This window comes from Salvelinus fontinalis, chromosome 38 (assembly GCF_029448725.1).
Source record: "Salvelinus fontinalis isolate EN_2023a chromosome 38, ASM2944872v1, whole genome shotgun sequence".
Taxonomy (NCBI): Eukaryota; Metazoa; Chordata; class Actinopteri; order Salmoniformes; family Salmonidae; genus Salvelinus; species Salvelinus fontinalis.
Window position 1 is genome coordinate 24365161 of NC_074702.1, and position 26213 is coordinate 24391373.

Consider the following 26213-nt stretch of genomic DNA (forward strand, 5'->3'; position numbering starts at 1 on the left):
TGTGCTGTTTCGTTGTTTATTTGTTCAGTCGTTTCATTCTCAACCAGGATTTCATCATACATGTCAAGCAGTAAAGTTTCAGCTCTGTCTGTCCGTGGACTCTCTTTCTCGGTGCGCACTGTCACTTTGTCCATTTCCATCTTGTCCAGTTGTGTCTGTAACATTTCACGTAAACCATGTTTCTTGTCTGCATCGAAGTAGCAGTCCTTGTACCTAGCATCGAGCATGATGCCGACAGTAAAGAGGCTCAGAGAGAATGCCACTGAATCACTTGTTCACAGCCTCGAGTACTTTTGTAAGTTTTAACCCCACGGTCTGTGTCAGCAGTTTTGTTGAGCAGGCGTTTCAATGCCATGACAGAGGGTATCACGTCTGCTGCAGACGCAGTTGATGAGCTTATTTCTCGAATGGAGCTAGGAGTGTGTTCATGTTTCCAAGTTTCAAACATGTTTTCAAATGCCATTGAAATGGCAGCAGCGGTATTAGAACCAGCACATTCTTGAGCATGCAATACGGCTTTCCTCAGTACGAAATCCTCGTCGACCTACTGTGCTGTCAGATTCAGCATGCTCATGGGGCTGACATCGCTGGTCCAAATGTCAGTCGTAAAGCTAATAGCAGTGACGCCCATAGCAAGTAGCTCATGGATGTGTTTCAACAATAGGGCAACATCTGAAAAATAGCACCTACTGTACTAGGTGCTCGACCAGTCGGCGAAAAGCCAACATCATCCGCGACAGAGAGTGGTTGATTGTCAAGGGCAATGATTTCCATTAGTTTGGCATTAATGGATTTCACCTCTGAGTTGTCTTGCTGAAATTGTCTTACTCTTTCAAATGACTGCTTGACTTTAACTTGTTTAGATGTTGGAAGTGTGTGCTTAGTATTTTTCTGCTAATGTTTTGTGTTGCGCTGCATTTTTAGTGGTGTCATTACGTCATCTACCTATGTTTTTCTCCCCCTTTTTTCTCCCCAATTTCACGGTATTCAATTGGTCTTGTCTTGTCGCTGCAACTCTCGTACGGACTCGGGAGAGGCGAAGGTCGAGAGCCATGCGTCCTCCGAAACACAACCCAATCAAGCTGTGCTGCTTCTTGACACAATGCCCATCCAACCCAGCAGCCAGCCGCACCAATGTGTCAGAGGAAAAACCGTACACCTGGCGCCCGGCTCGCCATAGGAGTTGCTAGTGCGCGATGAGACAAGAATATCCCTGCCGGCCACACCCTCCCTAACCCGGACGACACTGGGCCAATTGTGCGCCTTCCCATGGGCCTCCCGGTCGCGGCTGGCTGCAACAGAGCCTGGGCTCGAGCCCAGAATCTCTGGTGGCACAGCTAGCACTGCGATGTGGTGCCTTAGACCACTGCGTCACCCAGGAGGCCGATGTTGGCATTTTTAGCTATATCGGCCGATTCCAATATGCTTACCGATATATTGTGCATCCCTAATAACAACTGATGTGAGCACCATCAACATAAAGCCTTTACAATACACCCGTATGCATAGTGCTTAATTGAGCAGCTCTCAGGTAAAATCTTGGACATTTGATGACACAATACTTACTTATTCCTCATGCTTGGCTGTGGAAGGTATTGAATATGCTGTAGCTAATGCTATGTTGAATATGTTGTAGCTTTAATAACTCTCTATAAAGATGTTATGTCGTTTTTATTTAATTTAGTGATTGTGTTATCAGTGGACCTGTAGCCTATAACAAACTACAATTCAATATATTAAATATTGATACTACTTCCAAATAAGCCTACATTTGATCAACAGCTTTAGTAGTGAAATACTATTTACACCCCATACAATCCACTGACACATTTTCCCAGATGGACCTAATTGAATGTGTTTCTCTCAAGCAACACAACATCTGTGTCAAATTTGGTGAAACTAATGTCACTCCACTCAACTGCTCAACGCACACAAAAAGCGCACCAGCCACGAACTCAAGTTCCAGCCAATCTGAAGATAAGCCTAGTAGGCCCTGAACTGCCCCAGGAGACTCAGCATTGCTTCTCCATTGGTTTCGGTGTGGAGAGGGGACCTGAGGAACATGGAGAACGAAGTTCCCAATTGTTCTGGGTTTAAACTTATACACTGCAATTTCCATCACAAAGGCCCTCGGCACAGTGCAGAGCTGACCTTGAGCCCTGTCGGGGGAGACCCAGGAAGTGCTTGTGCTGCAGCCAACTCTATTCACACACTGGCCTGTAGGTCGCTGTCCGGACCTTCCACGGCCGAAGGCTATTGTTATGTTGATCTAATGGCTGTGAAGGGTAATCCAAAAGGCCTTCATTAGAATGAGGATCAGAATTCATAAACATTCAATGAATGAAGAACATGGAGGCATTGCATGGGAGGGCTACAGTGAATTATTTGATTGAATAAGTTTGGATCAAATGGGGAATTAATGCACAGTCCCTCCATCAGTGTGTCATCATGAAGTATCTCACAGTCCATACAGGAGAAGCTCTGCCCTGCACAGGAGAAGCTCTGCCCTGTATGACAGTGTGTTGTATTGGGCTATTTTTGCAGGGAAAGACTTTGTTTGAATTCAAACCTTAAACGTTTAAATGAACATGGCCTTGTGTCTATTACAGCATATTGGATGACTGTCATTCATATTCCATTCATCCAGCTCAATGTAACATCAATAGGTTGAGGCTACTACATGATGCTACAAGTTTCCCTGTGCCCATCATGAGGTTGCTACAACCTAGCCTATGAATGAAAGTTTATAACGTAGGTGCACAGGTCGAGATATTTTTCTGTAATCAATTTGAGAGATAGTGACACATTCAATACCGCCTTGCACACTCTTGCCTCCATTTAGCTGATCTAGGGTGTAATCATTCATCCAACAGTTGCAAACGAGAGTGTCTATTTGGACAAATTCAGGTATGTTTATCCCTGTTTCGTTCAGTTTGCTTCTGTTTAAGAAACGTTTTTCAACAGAATCTGCGCAATGAATACACCCCTGATCACATGCAAACAACAGTTCACTTTCATAGCAGCCACATACAAACAGCTCGTTGTATATACAATTCCTTCTTGCATCTATCTACGCGCTCACCTCCATTGACCTTTTCCCTTCGCTTATGGACTTCAGTGCACAACACATCAGCTGCTTGTGGCGTAAAAAAAATTCCAAGCCAAACCTTCATAGTCAACCTAGCTCAGTGTTACTTACTATTTTTTGGTAAGGGGGTCACTTTGGGTTGAGACAATCATTCAGAGGGTCGCACAGATCTTACATTTTTTGTACTTTTTCTTCCAATATGATCAATTTTCAATTGAGAGCAAATTCAGAGCAATAGAGCACATGCAATTGATTTGATGTACAGCACATTACACAAATATACATACACACATCAAATAGGCTACATCACATGTATAAGACCCATATTAAGGGTTACCTCAGTAGTTGGATGAGTGAAAATGTCTCTTCTTCTCCTTGACTGAATTCATTCTAAATTTTTAGTCTATCGTTGCTATACTTGTGAGGCAATCTAGGTGTGCATTGGTCAGTCTGTTTCTCTGTTTTTGTTTCACAATGTTCATTGTTGAAAATGTTGCTTCACATAAATAAGTGCTGACAAAAAATGTCACCTTTTGCACACACTGCTTCAGAAGTGGATTCTCTGTCTGACACAAGGCTCCAGAAATGGGTCGAATCTTTCAAAAACTCTGCCACGAGACAGCCATCTCACCTCATTGTGAAATATCAAGTCGCTGTATTCTGTCTGGTACTCCTCCAGCAACTCGCGGAATTAACTGTGATTCACTGTCCTCGCAATAATAATGTTCACCACGCGCACAACTTGCTGCACCACATTCTGTAAGTCACAGTCTTTGAGTTTAGTCACAAGTGCTTCCTGATGAATGATACAATGAAACGTAACAAATTTGGGAATATCCTCTCTCTTTCTCATCAGACCTATGAATCCTCTCTCTTTCTTATCAGGCCTATGAGTCCCTTCTCCTTCCCTTGCATGTTTGGAGCACCGTCAGTGCACACAGATGCCAGATTTGACCAATCAATATAATTACAGCAAAAAATGTAACAAGGGCTTTCAGAATATCCTCTCCTCGTGTTTGAAGGGGCAGTAAACATAAAAGTTCCTCTCTGAACAGCTCATTTTATTCTTTTTATTTTTTACATTTTATCCCCTTTCCTCCCCAATTTTTCGTGGTATCCAATCGCTAGTAATTACTATCTTGTCTCATCGCTACAACTCCCGTACGGGCTCGGGAGAGACAAAGGTCGAAAGCCACGCGTCCTCCGAAGCACAACCCAACCAAGCCGCACTGCTTCTTAACACAGCGCGCCTCCAACCCGGAAGCCAGCCACACCAATGTGTCGGAGGAAACACCGTGCACCTGGCCCCCTTGGTTAGCGCGGCCCGCCACAGGAGTCGCTGGAGCGCGATGAGACAAGGATATCCCTACCGGCCAAACCCTCCCTAACCCGGACAACGCTAGGCCAATTGTGCGTCGCCCCACGGACCTCCCGGTCGCGGCCGGCTGCGACAGAGCCTGGGCGCGAACCCAGAGACTCTGGGGGCGCAGATAGCACTGCGATGCAGTGCCCTAGACCACTGTGCCACCCGGGAGGCCCTTGAACAGCTCATTTTGAGGGAAGCGGACCCAAACACATAATTGGGCATTGTCACTTACATCAGTGCCTTCGTCAAGCGCAATACTAAAACACGGTGCCATGAATGTCAGTAATCAGTTGCTTGCCGATGTCCTCGCCAATGTCTTCTATGCGTTAATTTACTTTAAATAGTTTATTTGTTCGTGAAATCAGCATACAATATTTCGGCCAAAAAAACATTATTTGACAATCTCCGCATCTGTGGAGGCTTTCTTGTTTTTTGCGAGTATCCAAGCAATCTCATTGTTTTCTCTCCAACAGTGCTAGATCTGTCCATCATTTGTTGTTGTCCTTTGAGCTGTTCTTTGAGTTGCACTATTTTGTTGTTTCTGAGGTTGCTTTGTGTCGGATATGTTTTGTCAATGTGGGCAAGGTGTGACTGGAAATGTCGCTCTAAATTTGCTCGTTTAAAACAATTGATTGCCTTCTGGCAAATAAGACGAAGTGGGCTAGTCCCATCATGCAGTACAAAAAATACTTGTCTGTCCATCTCTTGGAACTTTCTGGGTTCTTCTTAAATCAACCGTATCCTTCTCTTAGCCACCGGAGCCACGTTAGCTATGTTAGCTAGCTGCATTTCCCCGCCGCCATCTTCCTGATTTTTCTGGTTCTCCGGTGGTTGTTCATTCAGAATTGTCACGTTGTTCTCCAGCTCGTCCCATTCATTTCCATTGTCGATAGATTTACGTTTATTTTTTACAATAAATCAATCCATGTTGACCAGACTGCAAAATTAACTAGTAGCAAACTGATATGTGTCAGTCGCTGTAGCTGAGCAGTTGCATTCTATTTTGGCAAATATTCTATTTCGGATTTTCTGTTCATCAGCTGCGCTATACCGCCATCTATCTGCTGTCCAGGGAACAATAGATATATTCAATGAAGTGATTCAGGCCTGCACTAACACATTGAATTGAAATTGTGTTAGTAAACCAGCTACAATGATGCAGTACAGTGTACAGTCAGCAGCAAGCAGTTTAGCAGTTCCCCGGCGAGCCCCGGTGGCAATACATTTATAAAACCAAAAGCTTACCTTGACTTGGAAGAGTTACAATGTTGGATAGCCATAGCTAACATAGGATCCCTTTCTGTTGGAGTCAGGTGTTCGAGTAGGCTAAACTAACTAGCTGCATTCTACACTCGCTAAGTAAGTGAAAGTGATACACTACAAAATATAGTTAGCTCACTCTCTCTCTCGCTTTTGGAAGAAATTAATTTGTTCAAAACTGTTCAAATATTGTAATTTCTCTCTTTGAATCAACTACTCAGCACATTTTGTTGCACTGCAGTGCTAGCTAGCTGTAGCTTATGCTTTCAGTACTAGATTCATTCTCTGATCCTTTGATTAAGTGGAGAACATGTCAGTTCATGCTGCAAAAGCTCTGATAGGTTTGATGATATACTCCGGAAGTTGTCATAATTACTATGTAAATCTATGGAAGGGGGTGAGAACCAAGAGCCTCGTATGTTTTGTATTGAAGTTAATGTACCCAGAGGAGGACGGAAACTAGCTGTCCTCCGGCTACACCATGGTGCTACCCTACGGAGTTTCTGCTGAAGCTACTGTAGAGCTTCATTGCAAAACAGTGTTTTAATAAATTATTTGGTGATGTGAATATATTTAGTATAGTTGTACTATTTATTTATTTTGAAATTCAATGAGGATGGTCCTGCCCTTCCTCCTCTGAGGAGCCTCCACTGATATACACATACACTATTCATCCCCATTACACTAAAGTTATGTTGCCCATGGACAACTATGTGTGGACAAAGTCTGGGTTTCCCAAAAGCATCATAGCACTAAGATCATCTTTCGTCCATTTAGTTTCAATAGAATTGAGATGATCTTAGAGCTAAGATGCTTTTGGGAAACCCAGCCCAGGGTGTTATGCCATGCCTTGTTGAGTTTCCTGATGTACACTCACGTTGTCATAGCCTACCTTGCTCATTAGACCTACAGGGTCCATCATTTTCAGATAGCCGACATCCAACATTGAGTAGTTTGACTAGTTCAATTCTGTCTTTGCTGTTTGAATAGTACAACTGTTTTGTGATAAAGCATACAGATTTGTTTCATCTCTGGCGACTGGGACCATCACACGTGCACGAGCGGCGCGCGCAATATGAGAGCGCGCGTGGAGGCGGTCCGGCTTCTTCAGTTTTCTGTAATCGCTTTTCGGTTGCTACCTTCAGTTAAATAGCAAGGACACGAGTGCGAGCAGACGGACGAGCAGTGTGTGGATATACTTTTCACCTGGGATTTTAATACTAAATACAGCATCGACAGTCAGCTGCCAGGTAATATTTATGCACGCATGTTACTGTCCTTGTTATGTGTACAGAAAGTAAGTAAATGTCCCGTGAAAGTGGCATTTTCCGATGAGGGGGTGTGGGACGTGCCTCCCTTTGTGCCTGAGCAGCTCAACGCTTTTTGTGGACACTTGAGAAACGTTGGATTCACACAGTTCCAAGCCGTTCATTTGGCCCTCGCGACGACTGGCCTTGACGAGCCCTTGATGCCTTGTCGAAGAATTTCTAAAACGTGATGTTCTCTGCATATTTTCCCGAGTTTTAAACGCTCAGGCCTCTTCATTTTAAATTCCCTATAGCAGGACATAGCACAGCGGGTGCTACTTTTTCCCTGCAGTGTTATTGATGTTTGTTATGCATTGTTTTTTTGACAGCTCTATTTGTGTCGCGGGCACATGTTATTTGTTTATTTTTTTCAGTCGAAAGGGGGAGGCTTTGAAATGGTGTTGACCTATTGCTCAGCTGGATCCGAAACAACGACAGAAGAAAGTGATACATTGTTGTGTCCTATTTATTGAGGCCCCTAGAGTCAACATGCGCGTCGTATTTGATAAATGTAACTAACAATTTTCAGAATTTATATAATTTCAGTCGCACACCTGTTTTGCAAGTTGATACATGTCTGGCGAGTGGAAACACAAATAGCGTTGATGTCCTTATCATAACACCCCCGGGAAAGATAGTGGTTAAGCACTACTAACCGTGTGTATCTTTCACCGTAACGTTAGTCCTATTGCCCAGTCTTTTATTCGAAACAATATTAACGGATATCACTGACCGTGATAGATAAAAATGACCTCACCTCATTATTATCATCAAAGCCTAAGGCGATATCTCAGTCATCTGATGCCCTTTGTAGAGGCACAGGCCTACTGTTCTAGTCTCTCTTTAGCCTACTGAACTCAACTCCCTGATTAGTTGAGTTTAATCGGCTAGTGTCTCTTTCGATATATGTTCCATCAATCGATGTGGTTAACTATTTAAAAGGTTCGTGAGTGGTGATATTGAATTAATTGTTTTAGATAAGACTATATTGTCAGTAGGCCTGTGACACGTTGACTCTTCAAGTCCAGGCTAGTCAAGACATCTTGACAGCATTGTTATTTCACACTAGGCTATATTCCATTAAATCTCAACAGACATGTTTCTAATGCATTCCAAAAATGTGTAGGTGCTTTGTTAACACAGTAATATTGAATCTTCTTGAATGAGTTTGAGATCTTAGTAGTTTGTCATAGTACTGATGAACCACTCACTACCTTTTATTTTACAACACACAAAATAGCTTCACCACCTTGCCTTCAACACATTAACCAGCAAAGTGAAACAGACTTACATAATTATTTTCACAACAGAGTAATTTCCTCCTGCTAGGACAATCAAGTATTCTGTTCTGCTCAACCACGCAATGGAGGCAGGTAGCCGCTGTTGTGTGGTTAGAGAGATGAGCCAGCAACTGGAGAGTTGCCAGTTTGTGTCTGGGGTCCGGCGGGAAGTGAGCTGGCAACCGGAGTGTTGCTGGTATAAAATGCTAGATGCCATTGCCTGCTGTTGTGCCCTTGAGGTAGGCACTTAACCCCCCACAAAAACAGCCCCCCGGGCGCCTAGTGTGGCAGCCCCACGCACCTCTCCCCCCAAAAAACTGTATATGTGTCTTTCGGAGGGGTTGGGTTAAAAGCGAAAGTCAAATTTCAGTTGGACCATGTGTGCAATTGGCCAATACAGTCAATTGACCAAAGTGTCTTGCTCAAGGGCAGAATGGCAGGTAATGGCATCTTAATCTTAACCTGCAAAACAGCACAATGACTAGTAAAATGATAGACTGTGCAACCTTGGAACCCCAGCAGTCCACACAGTCTTTTTTTTTTTTGAGGGCCTGGGCAGGCTAACACACCACTCATTTATTTTGTATAGAAAACATAATGAAAAATAAAGCTGTGCTGTTTGGTGTCTGTTTCCCAGGGCCAGGATGTCCAGTGAGGTGCAGAGACCGGACGACAGCCCCAGCACCAGTGGGGGGAGCTCGGATATCGAACAAAGAGAATCATCAGTACCCCCAGAACAGGAGCGGGAACAAGCACAGCCCAAAAAGAAGGAGACCAAGATCTCCAGTAAAACAGCTGCCAAACTCTCAACCAGTGCCAAGAGGTAAACCTTGAATCTGGCTCAGTTTAGATGTATTTAAGTGGGGCAGGTTTGAGCACCTTCCTATCCTCAGGGTGGTGAGTTACACTGAGTGTACAAAACATTAGGAACACCTTCCTAATATTGAGTTGCACCCCCAGAACAGCCGCAATTCGGAAGGGCATGGATTGTACACGGTGTCGAAAGCATTCTACAGGGATGCTGGCCCTTGTTGCCTCCAATGCTTCCCACAGTTGTCAAGTTGACTGCATGTCCTTTGGGTGGTGGACCATTCTTGATACACCTGGGAAACTGTTGTGTGAAAAACCCAGCAACGTTGCAGCTCTTGATACACTCACACCGGTTTGCCTGGCACCTACTACCATACCCCGTTCGAAGGCACTTCAAATCTTTTGTCTTTCCCATTCACCGTCTGAATGGCACACGTACGCAATCCATGTCTCAAGGCTTAAAAATCCTTCTTTAACCTGTCTTCTCCCCTTCATCTACACTGATTGAAGTGGATTTAACAAGTGACATCAATAAGGGATCATAGCTTTCACCTGGTTTTACCTGTTCAGTCTATGTCATGGACAGAGCAGGTGTTCCTAATGTTTTGTACACTTAATATATATAACGCTAACCGGTCCTATGGACATCATCATTCTAGTCACACTCATGCTATTAATATGTCCATTAGATTTAATCCATACAAGATATGTAATGAAAGGTAACCTTGTTCCATCTATCGCATCATGACACTGTAATGCCCGTCATTCATCTGACAGGCAGATTACTATGATGACTATGCCCCCCGAGTCTTTCCTGGCCATGTGGTGATAGAGCTGACCAGGAAACACTCTGGACCCGGCCTGGTTATCCATGGTTATAGCATTTTCATAGATTCCCTTAGCTAGGTCAGGTGGCCTGAGCCCTAACGATGATGACCATACTTTCATTCATATCACATCTGTGTGGTTAGTATTGTCACGAACAGCATTCCCACTGTCGCCCACCTAGCCTTGCCAGTGAAAACACAGATTGATGCGAGGTGATGATATTATTATGCAACCAGCCGAGCCAAGGATTGGCTGAGGCTACAGCGCTTTTTATAACTACCCCTGATATTTGGAACATCTTCCTGGTGTGTAGCGCACTTATAAGACAGTGCACTGTGCTCAAACCCCGGGTTTTAGTATTACGACCGCAACACTGGACACCACAGTTCTCTGTTTATAAAGGGTGCAGTCAGTGATGGTATAATGTGTTTCCATGCTGTTTTCCCCCATGCCTGGTTCAACACAGATGGATGTGACATAACATTATGACTGTTATGTCACAAGTTAAATTGCACTGTTGTGCGTTTAATCATTGCATGTCATCGTGATTTGTCATCCTTTTTATACAAAGATGTTTATATGATGTTCTTAACCCTTCCCTCGCAGGTGACTGCTGCGTGGGTGAATTTGAAAGAGTTATTGAAAGATGTTGACAGTTGTGCAGGCCTATTGTAATAACACACACACTCTGATAAACAATTTCAGGTTTGAACCTTTCAGGCTCTGCAATTCTTTTAAACAGAGGTTGCCTCATCACGCTTGTAATGTGCCTTATGCTGCTTCCTCGTGGAAAAGTCAGTTTAACAACAGTATGGCACTGTGTGACACCATTAGAGGCGGGTGATGTTTGGGGAGACCTCTTCTATGATATGCTAATATAAATATCGTGATATCTGATGTAATATGTTTGCGCCGTTAATTACTAAATCATTTTAGACTGTAGAATTGTTGTGCCTATTTACAAAATAGTGGCATTCTCATTAAATAATCTTTGTTTGACTTTTTTGTTGGCTTAGTTAATTTATTTAGACTTCATTTTAGACACATTGATACAGCCTAACTGATATAACTGCACAGTTTTCTAGTCTTGCACTTCATAATATATCATCAATGTCTAATATCACGATATTCGATATAATCATATATCGGCCCAACCCAAGACATAATTAGCCTATAATGGATTGCCTTGGCATTTGGTAAATTTAGATTTGTATGATATGTTAACTCATATGACTGCAATTTGTGGTCTGGTCTACCTGTATCATCATGTTCTATGGATTTATTCATCACGCTGGAGTCAAATTCATTCTGGGAGCTTTTTCAGTTCTGTGATTAGAGATATTCATTGCCACAAAGATTAAAAGAGAGTATCGTTGTTTTTCAGGATTCAGAAAGAACTTGCAGAAATTACTCTCGACCCACCTCCAAACTGCAGGTAAGGAAAGATTGCTCTCTACCAGCATTTATGTTTATTCACCTTGCTAATGTTATGGGCTTGGGATTTCAGGATTTACTGTATTTCTGTTCGGGATTCTTGGTTCTAAGAATGAAGGATGGACTTCAGTCTTTCTGGTTTTACATAGGCGGTCAGGTATTACAGTGGTATATATTGCCTTACCTCCCTAATCTTACTACATTTGCACACACTGTATATAGATTTTTCAATTGTGTTATTGACTGTACGTTTGTTTATCCCATGTGTAACTCTGTGTTTGTGTCGCACTGCTTTGTTTTATCTTGGCCAGGTTGCAGTTGTAAATGAGAACTTGTTATCAAATGGCCTTCCTGGTTAAATAAAGGTTGAAATAAATAACAAATATTTCCTTGTTAGAATAAAGATGTTTATCATGTGCGTAAGAGTGATTACGCTAGCACTGTTCACAACATTTCTATAGTTTGTTCTCTTTTACCTAACACGATGTAGGCCTACTTATCTAACCGTATAAGAAATGTACCAGTTTAGATCATAGGATTTCAGTTGACAGCCCATCTAAAAAGGGAAAAAAGAACGTGTGATTTAAAAATAAGTTTCGATTCTCATGTGGTTCTGCTGGGGATTTTCCATAGACAGACAATGGTTATTGTGTTCTGCTGCCTGTCCATTGAGGAAGAGATATGGTGGCCAGCTAGCGAGTGGTAGACCGACCAAATGTGCATCAGCCGCTGAATGACAAAAGGCATCCCAGGGGACATTGTGCAGAGGCCTTATTAACTTAAAGAACACAAAGTGACGTTGTCATTGATTATCCCCCTGTTTATAACAGCACAGTAATTACCTCAGTCTCAGCATTCAAAGGCAAATTACCAGAGAAAATGGAGGCCAGGCACAAGGCAAGTTTAGGCATTTATCTGCGGGAGATGGAGTGCAATAGGAGATGCTGTTGCTTTTTGGCCATTTTAGATTGGTTGTGTTAATTTTATATGCACCTGTTAAAACAACAAAGAGAAATGGCCCCTAGTGACTCATCCAGCTCTGTGTGTAGTGCTGTGCAGGAACTAATCACTTTAACTGAGTTTGAACATATATATATATACATTTTGAATTAGAATGAAAAGGTTACCTATATATATATATATATATATATATATATATATGTATATATATGTAACCTTTTCATTCTAATTCAAAATGTAGTTACTGGAGGGTAAATTAGATATTGAGTATTGGCTCTTTACTCAAGGACTTCAAATACTCTGTTTCAATGGACTCTGAAAAATTAGGTTGTCGTGTTGGAAATAATTTCGCTTGAGGCTACACAGGCAGGGGGATTAAAGGCAGCATCATTTTAAAGTAAAATAATCACTAACAGAAATATACGCAGCCATAAAAATAACTAGTTGCCTGGAAAACAATTATGTGTTTTAAAGATAATCCTCTCTATGTATTCCCAGGCTGCATATTCATGCTAATCCCATAACAACTAGGGCCGGGACGATACCAGTATCGCAATATTTTTTCCGTGCACAAAAATGAAAACACGAAGCAGACCAGACTCTTTGGTCCTTTCTAAAAACCAGCTCTATGTAAAATATTGTGTGCTATAGCTTGAAAATAAATACATGTGACTGGATGACAAAGTAATGTTTGTTTTCAACATCAGGGCTATTTTCCTAAAGAAGTCCCGGCCTCAATTAAAAACTGAAATAATAGGGCTTTTATAACACATTCCAATTAATGTTCTTCCATTATTATAATGGTCCGATTAGGATTATAGAATATGTATAACAGACAATTTCATTAGTCCTTAAGTCTATTGATGCACCCGTGCGTCAATATAAGTAACAAAATACAAAAATCTGTCACTTTAAGCTAGAGATATGTTTTTTTATATATGGGCTGCGTCTCAATCCGCATTCGCCTGTGTCGGTCTTCCGCATCTGCGGTAGAAGGTGGCCGAACTATAGCGTTGTTTGTCAGACCATGAGGCATCCCGAAAATTGGTCTTCTCACCAAGCGGTTTGGTTCTTCATGGAACATTTCTGAAGGTAACGCATTCAAATGAATGGAGGTAGTTTTGTGCCAACAAAAATAAGGGGTTAAATATGTGTCCAAAACTAAGATATTTCCTGAGCATTCTTATATCTCCTAGATATAGGACAGACGCTTAAACCTTATTCCGTATGATTTTTTTTTTTTTTTACTGTCTTTTTTTGCCATTTATGAATGTGTTATACATTGTTATTTCTATGGTTTATAGTAGTAAAGGCCAAATTCAATATTTTATCAATTTTTTATATATTTTTGATGCCTAAAGGTTTCCTAAAATTCTAAATCAAATTGCTAACTGATCCATGGTGTGACCATCTCAAAACAATTTCATATGTTAGCTTAGTAGAACCCCCCCCCCACCCACACACACACATTTTCTTTTTTAAAGTGAACATCAATAAGGGCAAAACAATTATTTGCTTTGCATGAAAAAGAGGCTTGTCAAAGTCATAATTTATGCCTTACACACCGCTCACTACTGACCAGGTTAGTCCCAAAGGTTGTTCATTTTATTTCACACTGCAAATGGTGTCGCTGTCTGTTGGCCCCTTCAGGAGACGGTGTGTGTTGAAAAGATCACCTCGCTCGGCATATTACACACAGAGCCAGGGCGGCTGATTTATTTCCTCTCATCGCTCACCCCACTGAGAGGCCTGCAGTCAGACATCCCCTTTGTTCAAGCAGGGGAGAGTCTCCCAGCCTTATCATCCTGTAATAAAACATCTCTGGAGATTCGGAGACTGGCCAGCAAATTTAATCATGCGGTGATTGTGGAAGGTTGAAAGTAATGGTTGATGTGTCGTTAGCTACTGTCTAATCACTTTATAGTACTCTGCTTTATAACAGTCCTAAGCATCCATGATCTGACATTGTCTTTCATCAGCACTGTTACAAAATTTTTGTTAGAATTTGCATTTGTTTCAAGCAGTTTGGAGCCTGTTGGTGCTTTTTCAGTATGTGAACACAAGGGCAATAAGATGTCATTTCCAGCTCCAGTTTACTAACATTATTGTGACAGCTCTCACCTTGTCATTGTCACTCATCAAATGAGTGAAACCAGTTAAAACCAAATAGGCTTTGGGCATTGTGATTTTGCTAACTATCAGATATTTCAAGTATTGCTGTACAAGCAGCAATGTTTGTCATGAAACGATGAAAAGAGTCTGGAACAGAATAGCATTTATTCTGACTGAATGTTGCCATTGACGTATAGCCTACTGTAGCACTGGACACGTCTCTCATGAGACCAGATCCACTCTAATTTGGATGATTTACACTGTCAGTCTTCAGCACAAATAGCTTCTGCTGGCCTCTGAATCCAAATGGCCTGATGTAATGCCCTTAAAGATGACCAAACCGTGTCACTTTCTGACGATGCCAGGCCCAATGGGAAATGTCCGCACTCAGCAGGATTTATAACATTGTGTGTTGTTGACTGGTTGCTTGTTGCTATACTTATTGTCTACATGCATTCTCTGAGCCATGAGGTAAATAACCAATAATACCCACACAGATCTCCATCCCCCTTTACACGATGGGATCATCTCCACTACTATGACTGAGTGACTGCTGCTTGTTAGTGTTGCGTTGTGGCCCTCTGGGGTTCTGTGGGAGTGACAAACTCGGAGCCATTTTTCACAGGCTTTACCAGGGGACTTCACATCTAAGAGGCCACAGCGGGGACGTTATCAATATTCATGAGGGGGGAGGGGATGTGCCTCAGTTGCCTCTGTGAAATATACTTGATCATTGTCATTTGCAGCTCAACTTTCAAGAATTTCAGCACATATCTCCAAGATTTGTGAGAAAAAGACTCTGGAACAGAGTCATTTGTGTAGATCGTTGATGGTTTATGACATTTGTTCTCATGCATTCCAAGTTGTACAATCACAGAGATCATGAACCTAATAAATCTTCTATCGTCTAAATAATATATCAACCTGTTCATGACCTTTTGATAATGGTTGTTTCCCAGTGGCGCAAAATACTGTATGTTTTTACAGATTAGGGTTTAATAACGGGAACCAGGTTACCAGGATTTCCAGTCCAAACCCACTCCCGTTTCCCGGGATAAATATCTGCGAGAAACGGGTAAATTATAATACATTTTTTATATGAACAGCATGACGTGAAATGGAACTGTTAAATTATACAGAGTGGCTACGGATACAGAGTTTCTGTATCCCAATTTGCCCAGGCTAAAAATACAGATATTTCTGCGCGTGTGCAAGATTTTTTTTTTTTTTTTTTTGCGTAGCCGCGTGCCCACTCAGCTTCCTAGTAGCTGCTGTGCTGAGTGCTCCGCTGCCGCTCCCCCTCCTTGATCGCCTTTGTCTGGTCACTGGTGTAGCTTACAAACTTCATGTTGTACACAACTATTTGAACTATTGGCTTCCATGCCTCAGTAAGAAAAAGCACGAGTTCATGTTATTTTTTCAGGAGTGGAGTAGGCTACATTCAGCTATTTATGTGTTTTACACAAAATACATAATTGACATGTTTGCACAAACTTTGTCAGTATTGCAAACATAAGCACAACACAAACAGACGGGCTAGCGAGTTACATGCAGCTAGTTAGTCTCGTCACAATATCAGCATAAACTAACACGCCCATTGTCAGACTATTTTCACTGGTCTGGATACATGCTCGCCTGCCTAGAATGTTCAGCTGCCCAGAGGTGGAACGCAGCAAGACACCAACACGCAGTCTAATTAGCAATTGAATGTTTTTTTCCCCCATCATCATTGCGAATATTGGCTAAGCTACAGTGTTTCCTCTGCAAAAAATGTGTAGTGGGGGAAAGGTCGGGGGGGGTGTCCATATTATCAAGTATGCTGTTAGCAAAAAGCATTATCACCATTATCACACTTTTAACTCCCTCCCAAAACATTATTTTGAGGTAGGGTGTCGTTTTACCAAGTTGCCCTACAATTGAGCCCAGTTACATTTAGCTTTCATGTTTTGAAAACTTTTTAAATAGTGCAATTCCCACATATTTAAAAGTTGAGAAATAAAATAGGAATGTAAAGCTGGGATCCCCCTCTTTTTAACAAAGGCCATTAAAGCTGCTTTTTCCCCCAGCGATTGCAAGAATTGTTGTGCATTGACTGCTTGTCAGAATGCATGTTTTGCCATGTTCCCCATAACTTGAATGTGTTTCGAGAGGAATATGTATTTTGCATAGAACACACAACAACAAGCTGATCTTGGTAAATAGAAACCATTCTACTATGGGGTTGTCTGAGGAATTTTCTATTCATTATTTTTTTTGTTTGCAGAGGACTGTTCTAACATCTTCAAAGTGCACCGAGGTAGCATCTTTTTTCCCATGTTCCATATTTTTTTTGCCGTGGGCTCAGCGCCACAGCTTAATGATTGCAGTGGAAACAATGCTAAGCTCATCGGGAGGCAGACAGGAACTACAATATGGCCGCAGTTAAAGATTAGCCATCATCACACACAACGCTGATAGTTTTTTCCCCAAGGTGTAAGGTCTGCTTCCTGCTTGTGCAACTGCAATATCTGTTCTGACAGACAGAAGGTTGTAGCCTTCATGATATATATTTTTGAATGTTTGTTCAAATCGCTGTAGGGTTTTTATTTAAACTGTTCAGAAATTAGGTAGAGATGGGCTACATCATCATGGTTAAAAGAGGGTGAGATAAAGAGCGAAACGTGAAGGGAGGGGTAGTGTGAGCAGCAGCTACGTTAGGAAAAACGAATGTTTGTGTAAAATAACACATGCGCAGAACATGATCGGGATCTTTAGCTTTGAGAAAGAGGATTTGCCTGGGCGGGGCATGGACGAAAACTCCGTATCCGTAGCCACGGCCTAAAAGCAAATTCATGCTTGATCTGAACATGTGGGCGAAGGCGTCATATGGATGGTGTGATGCAATTGCGGAGCCTCCGGAGGCATGCAGAGGCCAAATTGAGCTCCTTACTGTATCGTCGTGCGCCGCCCAATGCGGAGGGCTCCGTATAGCTCTGCATTGACATGGTTGGTTGGTTGGCGGGAGGTGGGGGCGGAAGGTCCTGTATTAACACAAACTCACTTCCTTGACAGCTTCCTTCATAACAGGTCTGCGCTGCTCTGCGAAGCACAAGAAGTATGAATGCCCTGACTTCTGCATAGGCCGTATCACCCTAAATGCTGCACGGCCAATGCAGACATCAGATTGACCATGCAGCGCCTTTAACTTATATGCAATGTCTAAATCTGTATTCTCTATGGCTTTCTCTGTTCTGCTATCTGCATGTCAGGGTAGGGACAGGCATGTGAGTATGTTTGCTGCAGCATAGCTTGTTCTACAGTAATATTATAACTAATACAGTGGCAAGAGAAAGTATGAACTCTTTGGAATTATCTAGAGTTCTGCATAAATACATTTGATCTGATGTTCATCTAAGTCACTACAATAGACAAACATAATGTGCTTAAACTATTAAAAATAGGGATGGTGCCAGGTTTCCTCCAGACGTGACGCTTGGCATTCAGGCCAAAGAGTACAACCTTGGTTTCATCAAACCAGATCATCTAGTTTCTTGTGGTCTGAGAGATTCTTTTTAGGTGCCTTTTGGCAAACTCCAAGCGGGCTGTCATGTGTCTTTTACTGAGGAGTGGCTTCCGTCTGGCCACTTTACCATAAAGGCCTGATTGGTGGAGTGCTGCAGAGATGGTTGTCCTTCTGGGAGGTTCTCCTATCTCCCCAGAGGAACTCTGGTGCTCTGTCGGAGTGACTATTGGGTTCTTGGTCACCTCTCTGACCAAGGCCCTTCTCCCCCGATTGCTCAGTTTGACCGGGCGGCCAGCTCTAGACAGAGTCTTGGTGGTTCCAAACTTCTTCCATTTAAGAATAATGGAAGAGAATGTGTTCTTAGGAAGTTCAATGCTGCAGACATCTTTTAGTACCTTTCCCCAGTTCTGAGCCTCGACACAATCCTGTCTCGGACCTCTACGGACAATTCCTTCGACCTCTTGGCTTGGTTTTTGTTCTGACAAGCACTGTCAACTGTGGGACCTTAAATAGACAGGTGTAGGCCTTTCCAAATCATGTCCAATCAATAGAATTAACACAAGTGGATGCCAATCAAGTTGTAGAAACATCTCAAGGATGATCAATGGAAACAGGATGCACCTGAGCTCAATTTCAAGTCTCATAGCAAAGGGTCTGAATACTTATGTAAATAAGGTATTTCTGTGTTTCATTTGTAATAAATTTACAAAAATGTCTAAACCTGTTTTCGCTTTGTCACTATAGGGTATTGTGTGCAGATTGAGGGGGGAAACAAATATTTAATACATTTTAGTATAAGGCGGTAACTTAACAATGTGGAAAGAGTGAAGGGGTCTGAATAGTTTCCGAATGCACTGTATAGCCTACATGGTGAGATTATTATGGACAAAGGGGCAAGATTATTTTGATTTGTCAAACTACAGACAAGCATTGATCATCATGTCACCCGAATAAGACCCTAGATATTTATTGGAAAGGATCATCAAGCTCATCACCTTACACTTTCACCACCCTGTGAAGTTCATAACTTATTTCATCAACCATCTCTAGTCTAATAAATTGCATGCTTTCCCGACAAGTCGTAATGGGAGGACCACGCGTCATCGCGTTGCTCCAAGTTTACGTTGATATGATGGTTATTATATCAATAATTGAGCAAAAAAGTGTTTCCAATGACATTTGCCGCATAATTAATTTTACAGGCATAAAAAGATCTTACCTTGTCTAGCGTATTTGTTTTTGTATTTGGTAGTTGGTTTTTCTCTTAAATGTCAGGATTTTCTTTTTTTCGACGTACAAAAAGTGCTGTAATTTCTAAATTGTTCACCCAATATGAATTAAAATACCCTCAAATTAAAGCCGACAGTGCACTTCATAGTCATTGTATAATTGTAATTCCAACTCGAAAGTGCTGGAGTAATGAGCCAAAGCCAAACAAAAATGTCACTGTTACAATACTTTTGGAGATCACTGTATATAAAGCTCTGGAAAGAATTAAGATACCACTGCAAATGTTTCTTAAATCAGCATCTCTACATGTATGGCTTCCATTCCAGTTTCTGTTTAATCCCAACACAGGTCAAGCAGAAAATATTGGGGACAACAAATCTACAAACCGGCAGAGGGCGAAAACGACTCTCCACTGACCGGGACGACCGCCAACTCATTCCAATGTCACTCAACAACCGTAGGATGACATCAAGTGACCTACAAAAAGAATGGCAAACGGCAGCTGGAGTGAAGTGCACGGCGAGGACGGTTCGAAAAAGGCTCCTAGGGGCAGGGCTGAAGTCGTGCAAAGATATAAAAAAGCCCTTCATCAATGAGAAGCAAAGAAGAGCCAGGGTGGGGTTTGCAAAGGACCATAAGGATTGGACCGTAGAGGACTGGCGTAAGGTCATCTTCTCTGATGAGTCCAATTTTCAGCTTTGCCCAACACCTGGTCGTCAACTGGTTAGACAGAGACCTAGCGAGGCCTACAAGCCACAGTGTCTCGCACCCACTGAACTTTGGTGGTGTATCGGTGATGATCTGGGGGTGCCTCAGCAAAGCTAGAATTTGGCAGATTTGTGTGTGTGAAGGACACATGAATCAAGCCACGTACAAGGTTGTCCTGGGAGAAAACTTGCTTCCTTCTGCGCTGACAATGTTCCCCGACTCTGAGGATTGTTTTTTCCAGCAGGATAATGCTCCATGCCACACAGCCAGGTCAATCAAGGTGTGGATGAAGGACCACCAGATCAAGACCCTGTCATGTCCAGCCCAACCTCCAGACCTGAACCCCGTTGAAAAACTCTTGAATGTGATCAAAAAGAAGATGGATGGTCACAAGCCATCAGAGCCGAGCTGCTTGACGTTTTGTGCCAGGAGTGGCATAAAGTCACCCAACATCAATGTGAAAGACAGATGGAGAGCATGCCAAGACGCATGAAAGCTGTGATTTGAAAATCAGGGTTATTCCACCAAATATTGATTTCTGAACTCTTCCTAAGTTAAAACCTTAGTATTGTGTTTAAAAATGAATATGAACTTATTTTCTTCGCATTATTTGAGGTCTGACAACACTGCATCTTTTTTTATATTTTGACCAGTTGTAATTTTCTGTAAATAAGTGCTCTAAATGACAATATTTTTATTTGGAATTTGGGTGAAATGTTGTCAGTAGTTAGAATAAGAATAAAATAGAATAAAACAAAAATTTAAATTTTACCTAAACACATACCTATCAATAGCAAAACCAGAGAAACTGATAATTTTGCAGTGGTCACTTAATGTTTTCCAGAGCTGTATATGGATGTCCTTGCAAACTTATTTTAGGTAATACAGTATTAGTTCTTATGGAGCCCCAGGAAAAGCTAGGCTAGAATAGCTTGTTGGACATTTTTTTTTGTGCAGTTCTTATACTAATAGACTATTCGAAGAGAGATGCAGCCCTGCTCTTTTTTGCTGAATGTTAAATACAGCAGCCAAAATAACTTGTGGGGAGTTTTAAAGGAGAAAGAGAACTCGCGAGGGCGATAGCTATAGCAGTTATTTCTTCAGACCATAACCATTCTATGTTTGTGAAGAGAAGCGAACGCCGTCTGCATCTTAGACATTATTCAAGCATGTCTTTACAATGATGAAGATGAGAACAAAGCGTATTTCATTTAGCTTTTGAGAGCGAAAGAGAAAGTAATACGCACGTCTCACAACATTAGGGGAAATATTATGAAAGGTAGGCAATGCGTCAGCCTACTAATTATCAGTGCTTGACTTGGGCTGTCCGGAGCGCCGTACAAGCACCTATCGTTTTTTAGGGAATTGCATACCAGCTCCTCTATAAAACAAAGTATCCTATCGCTGGCCCAGATTCACACATCGAGGCAAAAAAAGTTAATCAAAGTGGAATGAAGACGGGGTCTGCATTGAATACTAATGGAGAGTGGGCATTCATTTATGATTCTGCTTTGTTCAAGTTTATTTGATGTTAGTCTGTGAATCTCTGTGACAGTAGGCTATTTGAGATTGCGCAGATTGAAAATGCGCATGCGCTTCTCCAAGTTGTCAAATGAGGTCATAAAAATGTGTTTAATAATTTTTGTTCGTGTAATTCATCAAGGCACGCTTTTAAATTGTATCAATCACTCACTTAAAAAACTATATACACTGCTCAAAAAAATAAAGGGAACACTTAAACAACACAATGTAACTCCAAGTGAATCACACTTCTATGAAATCAAACTGTCCACTTAGGAAGCAACACTGATTGACAATAAATTTCACATGCTGTTGTGCAAATGGAATAGACAAAAGGTGGAAATTATAGGCAATTAGCAAGGCACCCCCAAAAAAGGAGTGATTCTGCAGGTGGTGACCACAGACCACTTCTCAGTTCCTATGCTTCCTGGCTGATGTTTTGGTCACTTTTGAATGCTGGCGGTGCTCTCACTCTAGTGGTAGCATGAGATGGAGTCTACAACCCACACAAGTGGCTCAGGTAGTGCAGTTCATCCAGGATGGCACATCAATGCGAGCTGTGGCAAAAAGGTTTGCTGTGTCTGTCAGCGTAGTGTCCAGTGCATGGAGGCGCTACCAGGACACAGGCCAGTACATCAGGAGATGTGGAGGAGGCCGTAGGAGGGCAACAACCCAGCAGCAGGACCGCTACCTCCGCCTTTGTGCAAGGAGGTGCACTGCCAGAGCCCTGCAAAATGACCTCCAGCAGGCCACAAATGTGCATGTGTCTGCTCAAACGGTCAGAAACAGATTCCATAAGGGTGGTATGAGGGCCCGACGTCCACAGGTGGGGGTTGTGCTTACAGCCCAACACCGTGCAGGACGTTTGGCATTTGCCTGAGAACACCAAGATTGGCAAATTCGCCACTGGCGCCCTGTGCTCTTCACAGATGAAAGCAGGTTCACACTGAGCACATGAGCACATGTGACAGACGTGACAGAGTCTGGAGACGCCGTGGAGAACGTTCTGCCGCCTGCAACATCCTCCAGCATGACCGGTTTGGCGATGGGTCAGTCATGGTGTGGTGTGGCATTTCTTTGTGGGGCCGCACAGCCCTCCATGTGCTCGCCAGAGGTAGCCTGACTGCCATTAGGTACCGAGATGAGATCCTCAGATCCCTTGTGAGACCATATGCTGACACATGCACATTTGTGGCCTGCTGGAGGTCGTTTTGCAGGGCTCCACGTCTCCTGATGTACTGGCCTGTCTCCTGGTAGCGCCTCCATGCTCTGGACACTACGCTGACAGACACAGCAAACCTTTTTGCCACAGCTCGCATTGATGTGCCATCCTGGATGAACTGCACTACCTGAGCCACTTGTGTGGGTTGTAGACTCCGTCTCATGCTACCACTAGAGTGAGAGCACCGCCAGCATTCAAAAGTGACCAAAACATCAGCCATGAAGCATAGGAACTGAGAAGTGGTCTGTGGTCACCACCTGCAGAATCACTCCTTTTTTGGGGGTGTCTTGCTAATTGCCTATAATTTCCACCTTTTGTCTATTCCATTTGCACAACAGCATGTGGAATTCATTGTCAATCAGTGTTGCTTCCTAAGTGGACAGTTTGATTTCACAGAAGTGTGATTCACTTGGAGTTACATTGTGTTGTTTAAGTGTTCCCTTTATTTTTTTGAGCAGTGTATATCAACCATCATCGGAATGACCCTTCAGTGCTTGTCTGTGTGTGTGTATGTGCGAGTTGCCCAAGGGGGGAGAGTATGACATTTCAGCAGCAGGTATAAAATGACAGGCAACAGACTGACTAGATAACTTGTAGTCGTTATGTTTTGAATTGGCTATCTCGCTAGTTAACTAAGCTTTAATGTCATTGTTGCCTTTCCACCGGCACTTTGGATAGCCTAAAATAAATCTGCTGGAATTCCCCTCTATTAAATAAGATGGTATTCCCCTCTATTAAACAATAGCCATGTAATTGCGACAAATAATGTGCATCGATCTCCCCTGATACATGAATATTTTAGCTTTGAAGTAGCCTAAATCATCCATTTGATTAATTTAATTAGGGAATAATTTTATAAAGACAAAGGTATTGGGTTGCAATTATGGCAACCATCCTCCAGGATAGCTACTTGTTCAAGCCCTGGCCTAAACACGTTGTAGCTTAAACATCGACTGCTCAACATGATCTTGATAAGCAGACTTGGGTGTTTCAGGGCTGAATCAAAAGCCAAGCCTGCACACCCAGGAGCTCTCCAGAATAAAGGTTGACCACATGTTGACAACGTGACTGACCGGTACCTTGATCAAGGGCACTATGGCAGGAGATGGTAGGTCTACATGGGATCAGACACAGCAGCCTTCCAGTCAATAATGCTTACTTTTTATGTAGACTATAATAATGGAAAGTTGGTTAAAAGTGTATTAACCCTTAACAGAGAATAATCAGAGGTCTCAATAGCATAATGTAATTTGTGAAAATGGTCTAATGCAGGAGCGGAAAAGACCGCTCCTGCATTCTTTCATCCCAAGTCAAGCACTACTAATTATACAAATTGTAAATGGACCATAATTAAATTTCAAAATCAAATTGGTGTTAATGGTGGTGACCAGCCCTCTGCCTGAACAGAGCGCTACTGGGTCTGGTTGTGCAGGGTTTTAATTGACATCTGATTCAACTAGGTTTTAGTGTAAAACTGGGATGTCCTGGTGGCCAAACATCCATAGGATTACAACATAAACATCCATGATCCCTATCATAATGTCTGGGATTGGTATTTACAATGTGGGTGGGTGTGTTTTGGGTGGTTTAGTGATAAACTGATGGCAAACATCCATTACAACATAAACATATGGCTGATCAGTTTCACTATCGTAATCTATGTCTGGGATGGGATTTGTTTTATTTTAGGGTTTCTGCGTGCATGTTTTCCACCAGCATTGTGTGTTCTCTACCAGCTTCATGGTTTGAACGGGGTGTGTAATTCCAGTCCATATAATACATTTACATTTACATTTAAGTCATTTAGCAGACGCTCTTATCCAGAGCGACTTACAAATTGGTGCATTCACCTTATGATATCCAGTGGAACAACCACTTTACAATAATGCATCTAACTCTTTTAAGGGGGGGGGGGGGGTTAGAAGAATTACTTTATCCTATCCTAGGTATTCCTTAAAGAGGTGGGGTTTCAGGTGTCTCCGGAAGGTGGTGATTGACTCCGCTGACCTGGCGTCGTGAGGGAGTTTGTTCCACCATTGGGGTGCCAGAGCAGCGAACAGTTTTGACTGGGCTGAGCGGGAACTGTACTTCCTCAGAGGTAGGGAGGCGAGCAGGCCAGAGGTGGATGAACGCAGTGCCCTTGTTTGGGTGTAGGGCCTGATCAGAGCCTGAAGGTACGGAGGTGCCGTTCCCCTCACAGCTCCGTAGGCAAGCACCATGGTCTTGTAGCGGATGCGAGCTTCAACTGGAAGCCAGTGGAGAGAGCGGAGGAGCGGGGTGACGTGAGAGAACTTGGGAAAGTTGAACACCAGACGGGCTGCGGCGTTCTGGATGAGTTGTAGGGGTTTAATGGCACAGGCAGGGAGCCCAGCCAACAGCGAGTTGCAGTAATCCAGACGGGAGATGACAAGTGCCTGGATTAGGACCTGCGCCGCTTCCTGCGTGAGGCAGGGTCGTACTCTGCGAATGTTGTAGAGCATGAACCTACAGGAACGGGTCACCGCCTTGATGTTAGTTGAGAACGACAGGGTGTTGTCCAGGATCACGCCAAGGTTCTTAGCACTCTGGGAGGAGGACACAATGGAGTTGTCAACCGTGATGGCGAGATCATGGAACGGGCAGTCCTTCCCCGGGAGGAAGAGCAGCTCCGTCTTGCCGAGGTTCAGCTTGAGGTGGTGATCCGTCATCCACACTGATATGTCTGCCAGACATGCAGAGATGCGATTCACCACCTGGTTATCAGAGGGGGGAAAGGAGAAGATTAATTGTGTGTCGTCTGCATAGCAATGATAGGAGAGACCATGTGAGGATATGACAGAGCCAAGTGACTTGGTGTATAGCGAGAATAGGAGAGGGCCTAGAACAGAGCCCTGGGGGACACCAGTGGTGAGAGCACGTGGTGCGGAGACAGATTCTCGCCACGCCACCTGGTAGGAGCGACCTGTCAGGTAGGACACAATCCAAGCGTGGGCCGCGCCGGAGATGCCCAGCTCTGAGAGGGTGGAGAGGAGGATCTGATGGTTCACAGTATCAAAGGCAGCCGATAGGTCTAGAAGGATGAGAGCAGAGGAGAGAGAGTTAGCTTTAGCAGTGCGGAGCGCCTCCGTGACACAGAGAAGAGCAGTCTCAGTTGAATGACTAGTCTTGAAACCTGACTGATTTGGATCAAGAAGGTCATTCTGAGAGAGATAGCAGGAGAGCTGTCCAAGGACGGCACGTTCAAGAGTTTTGGAGAGAAAAGAAAGAAGGGATACTGGTCTGTAGTTGTTGACATCGGAGGGATCGAGTGTAGGTTTTTTCAGAAGGGGTGCAACTCTCGCTCTCTTGAAGACGGAAGGGACGTAGCCATCGGTCAAAGATGAGTTGATGAGCGAGGTGAGATAAGGGAGAAGGTCTCCGGAAATGGTCTGGAGAAGAGAGGAGGGGATAGGGTCAAGCGGGCAGGTTGTTGGGCGGCCGGCCGTCACAAGACGCGAGATTTCATCTGGAGAGAGAGGGGAGAAAGAGGTCAAAGCACAGGGTAGGGCAGTGTGAGCAGAACCAGCGGTGTCGTTTGACTTAGCAAACGAGGATCGGATGTCGTCG

At 43.1% G+C, this 26213-nt stretch overlaps 1 protein-coding gene across 1 annotated transcript in view; it reads left to right on the forward strand.

Moving 5' to 3' along the window:
- The first annotated feature begins 6804 nt into the window (after positions 1-6804).
- The window catches only part of LOC129837303 (ubiquitin-conjugating enzyme E2 E2), a 43317-nt gene continuing 23908 nt past the window's right edge, over positions 6805-26213 (forward strand). The window contains exons 1-3 of the mRNA XM_055903353.1: positions 6805-6964; positions 8939-9124; positions 11324-11374. Coding sequence (XP_055759328.1) covers positions 8946-9124; positions 11324-11374 — 230 coding nt within the window. The 5' untranslated portion in view covers positions 6805-6964; positions 8939-8945. The remainder of the gene's footprint in view (positions 6965-8938; positions 9125-11323; positions 11375-26213) is intronic.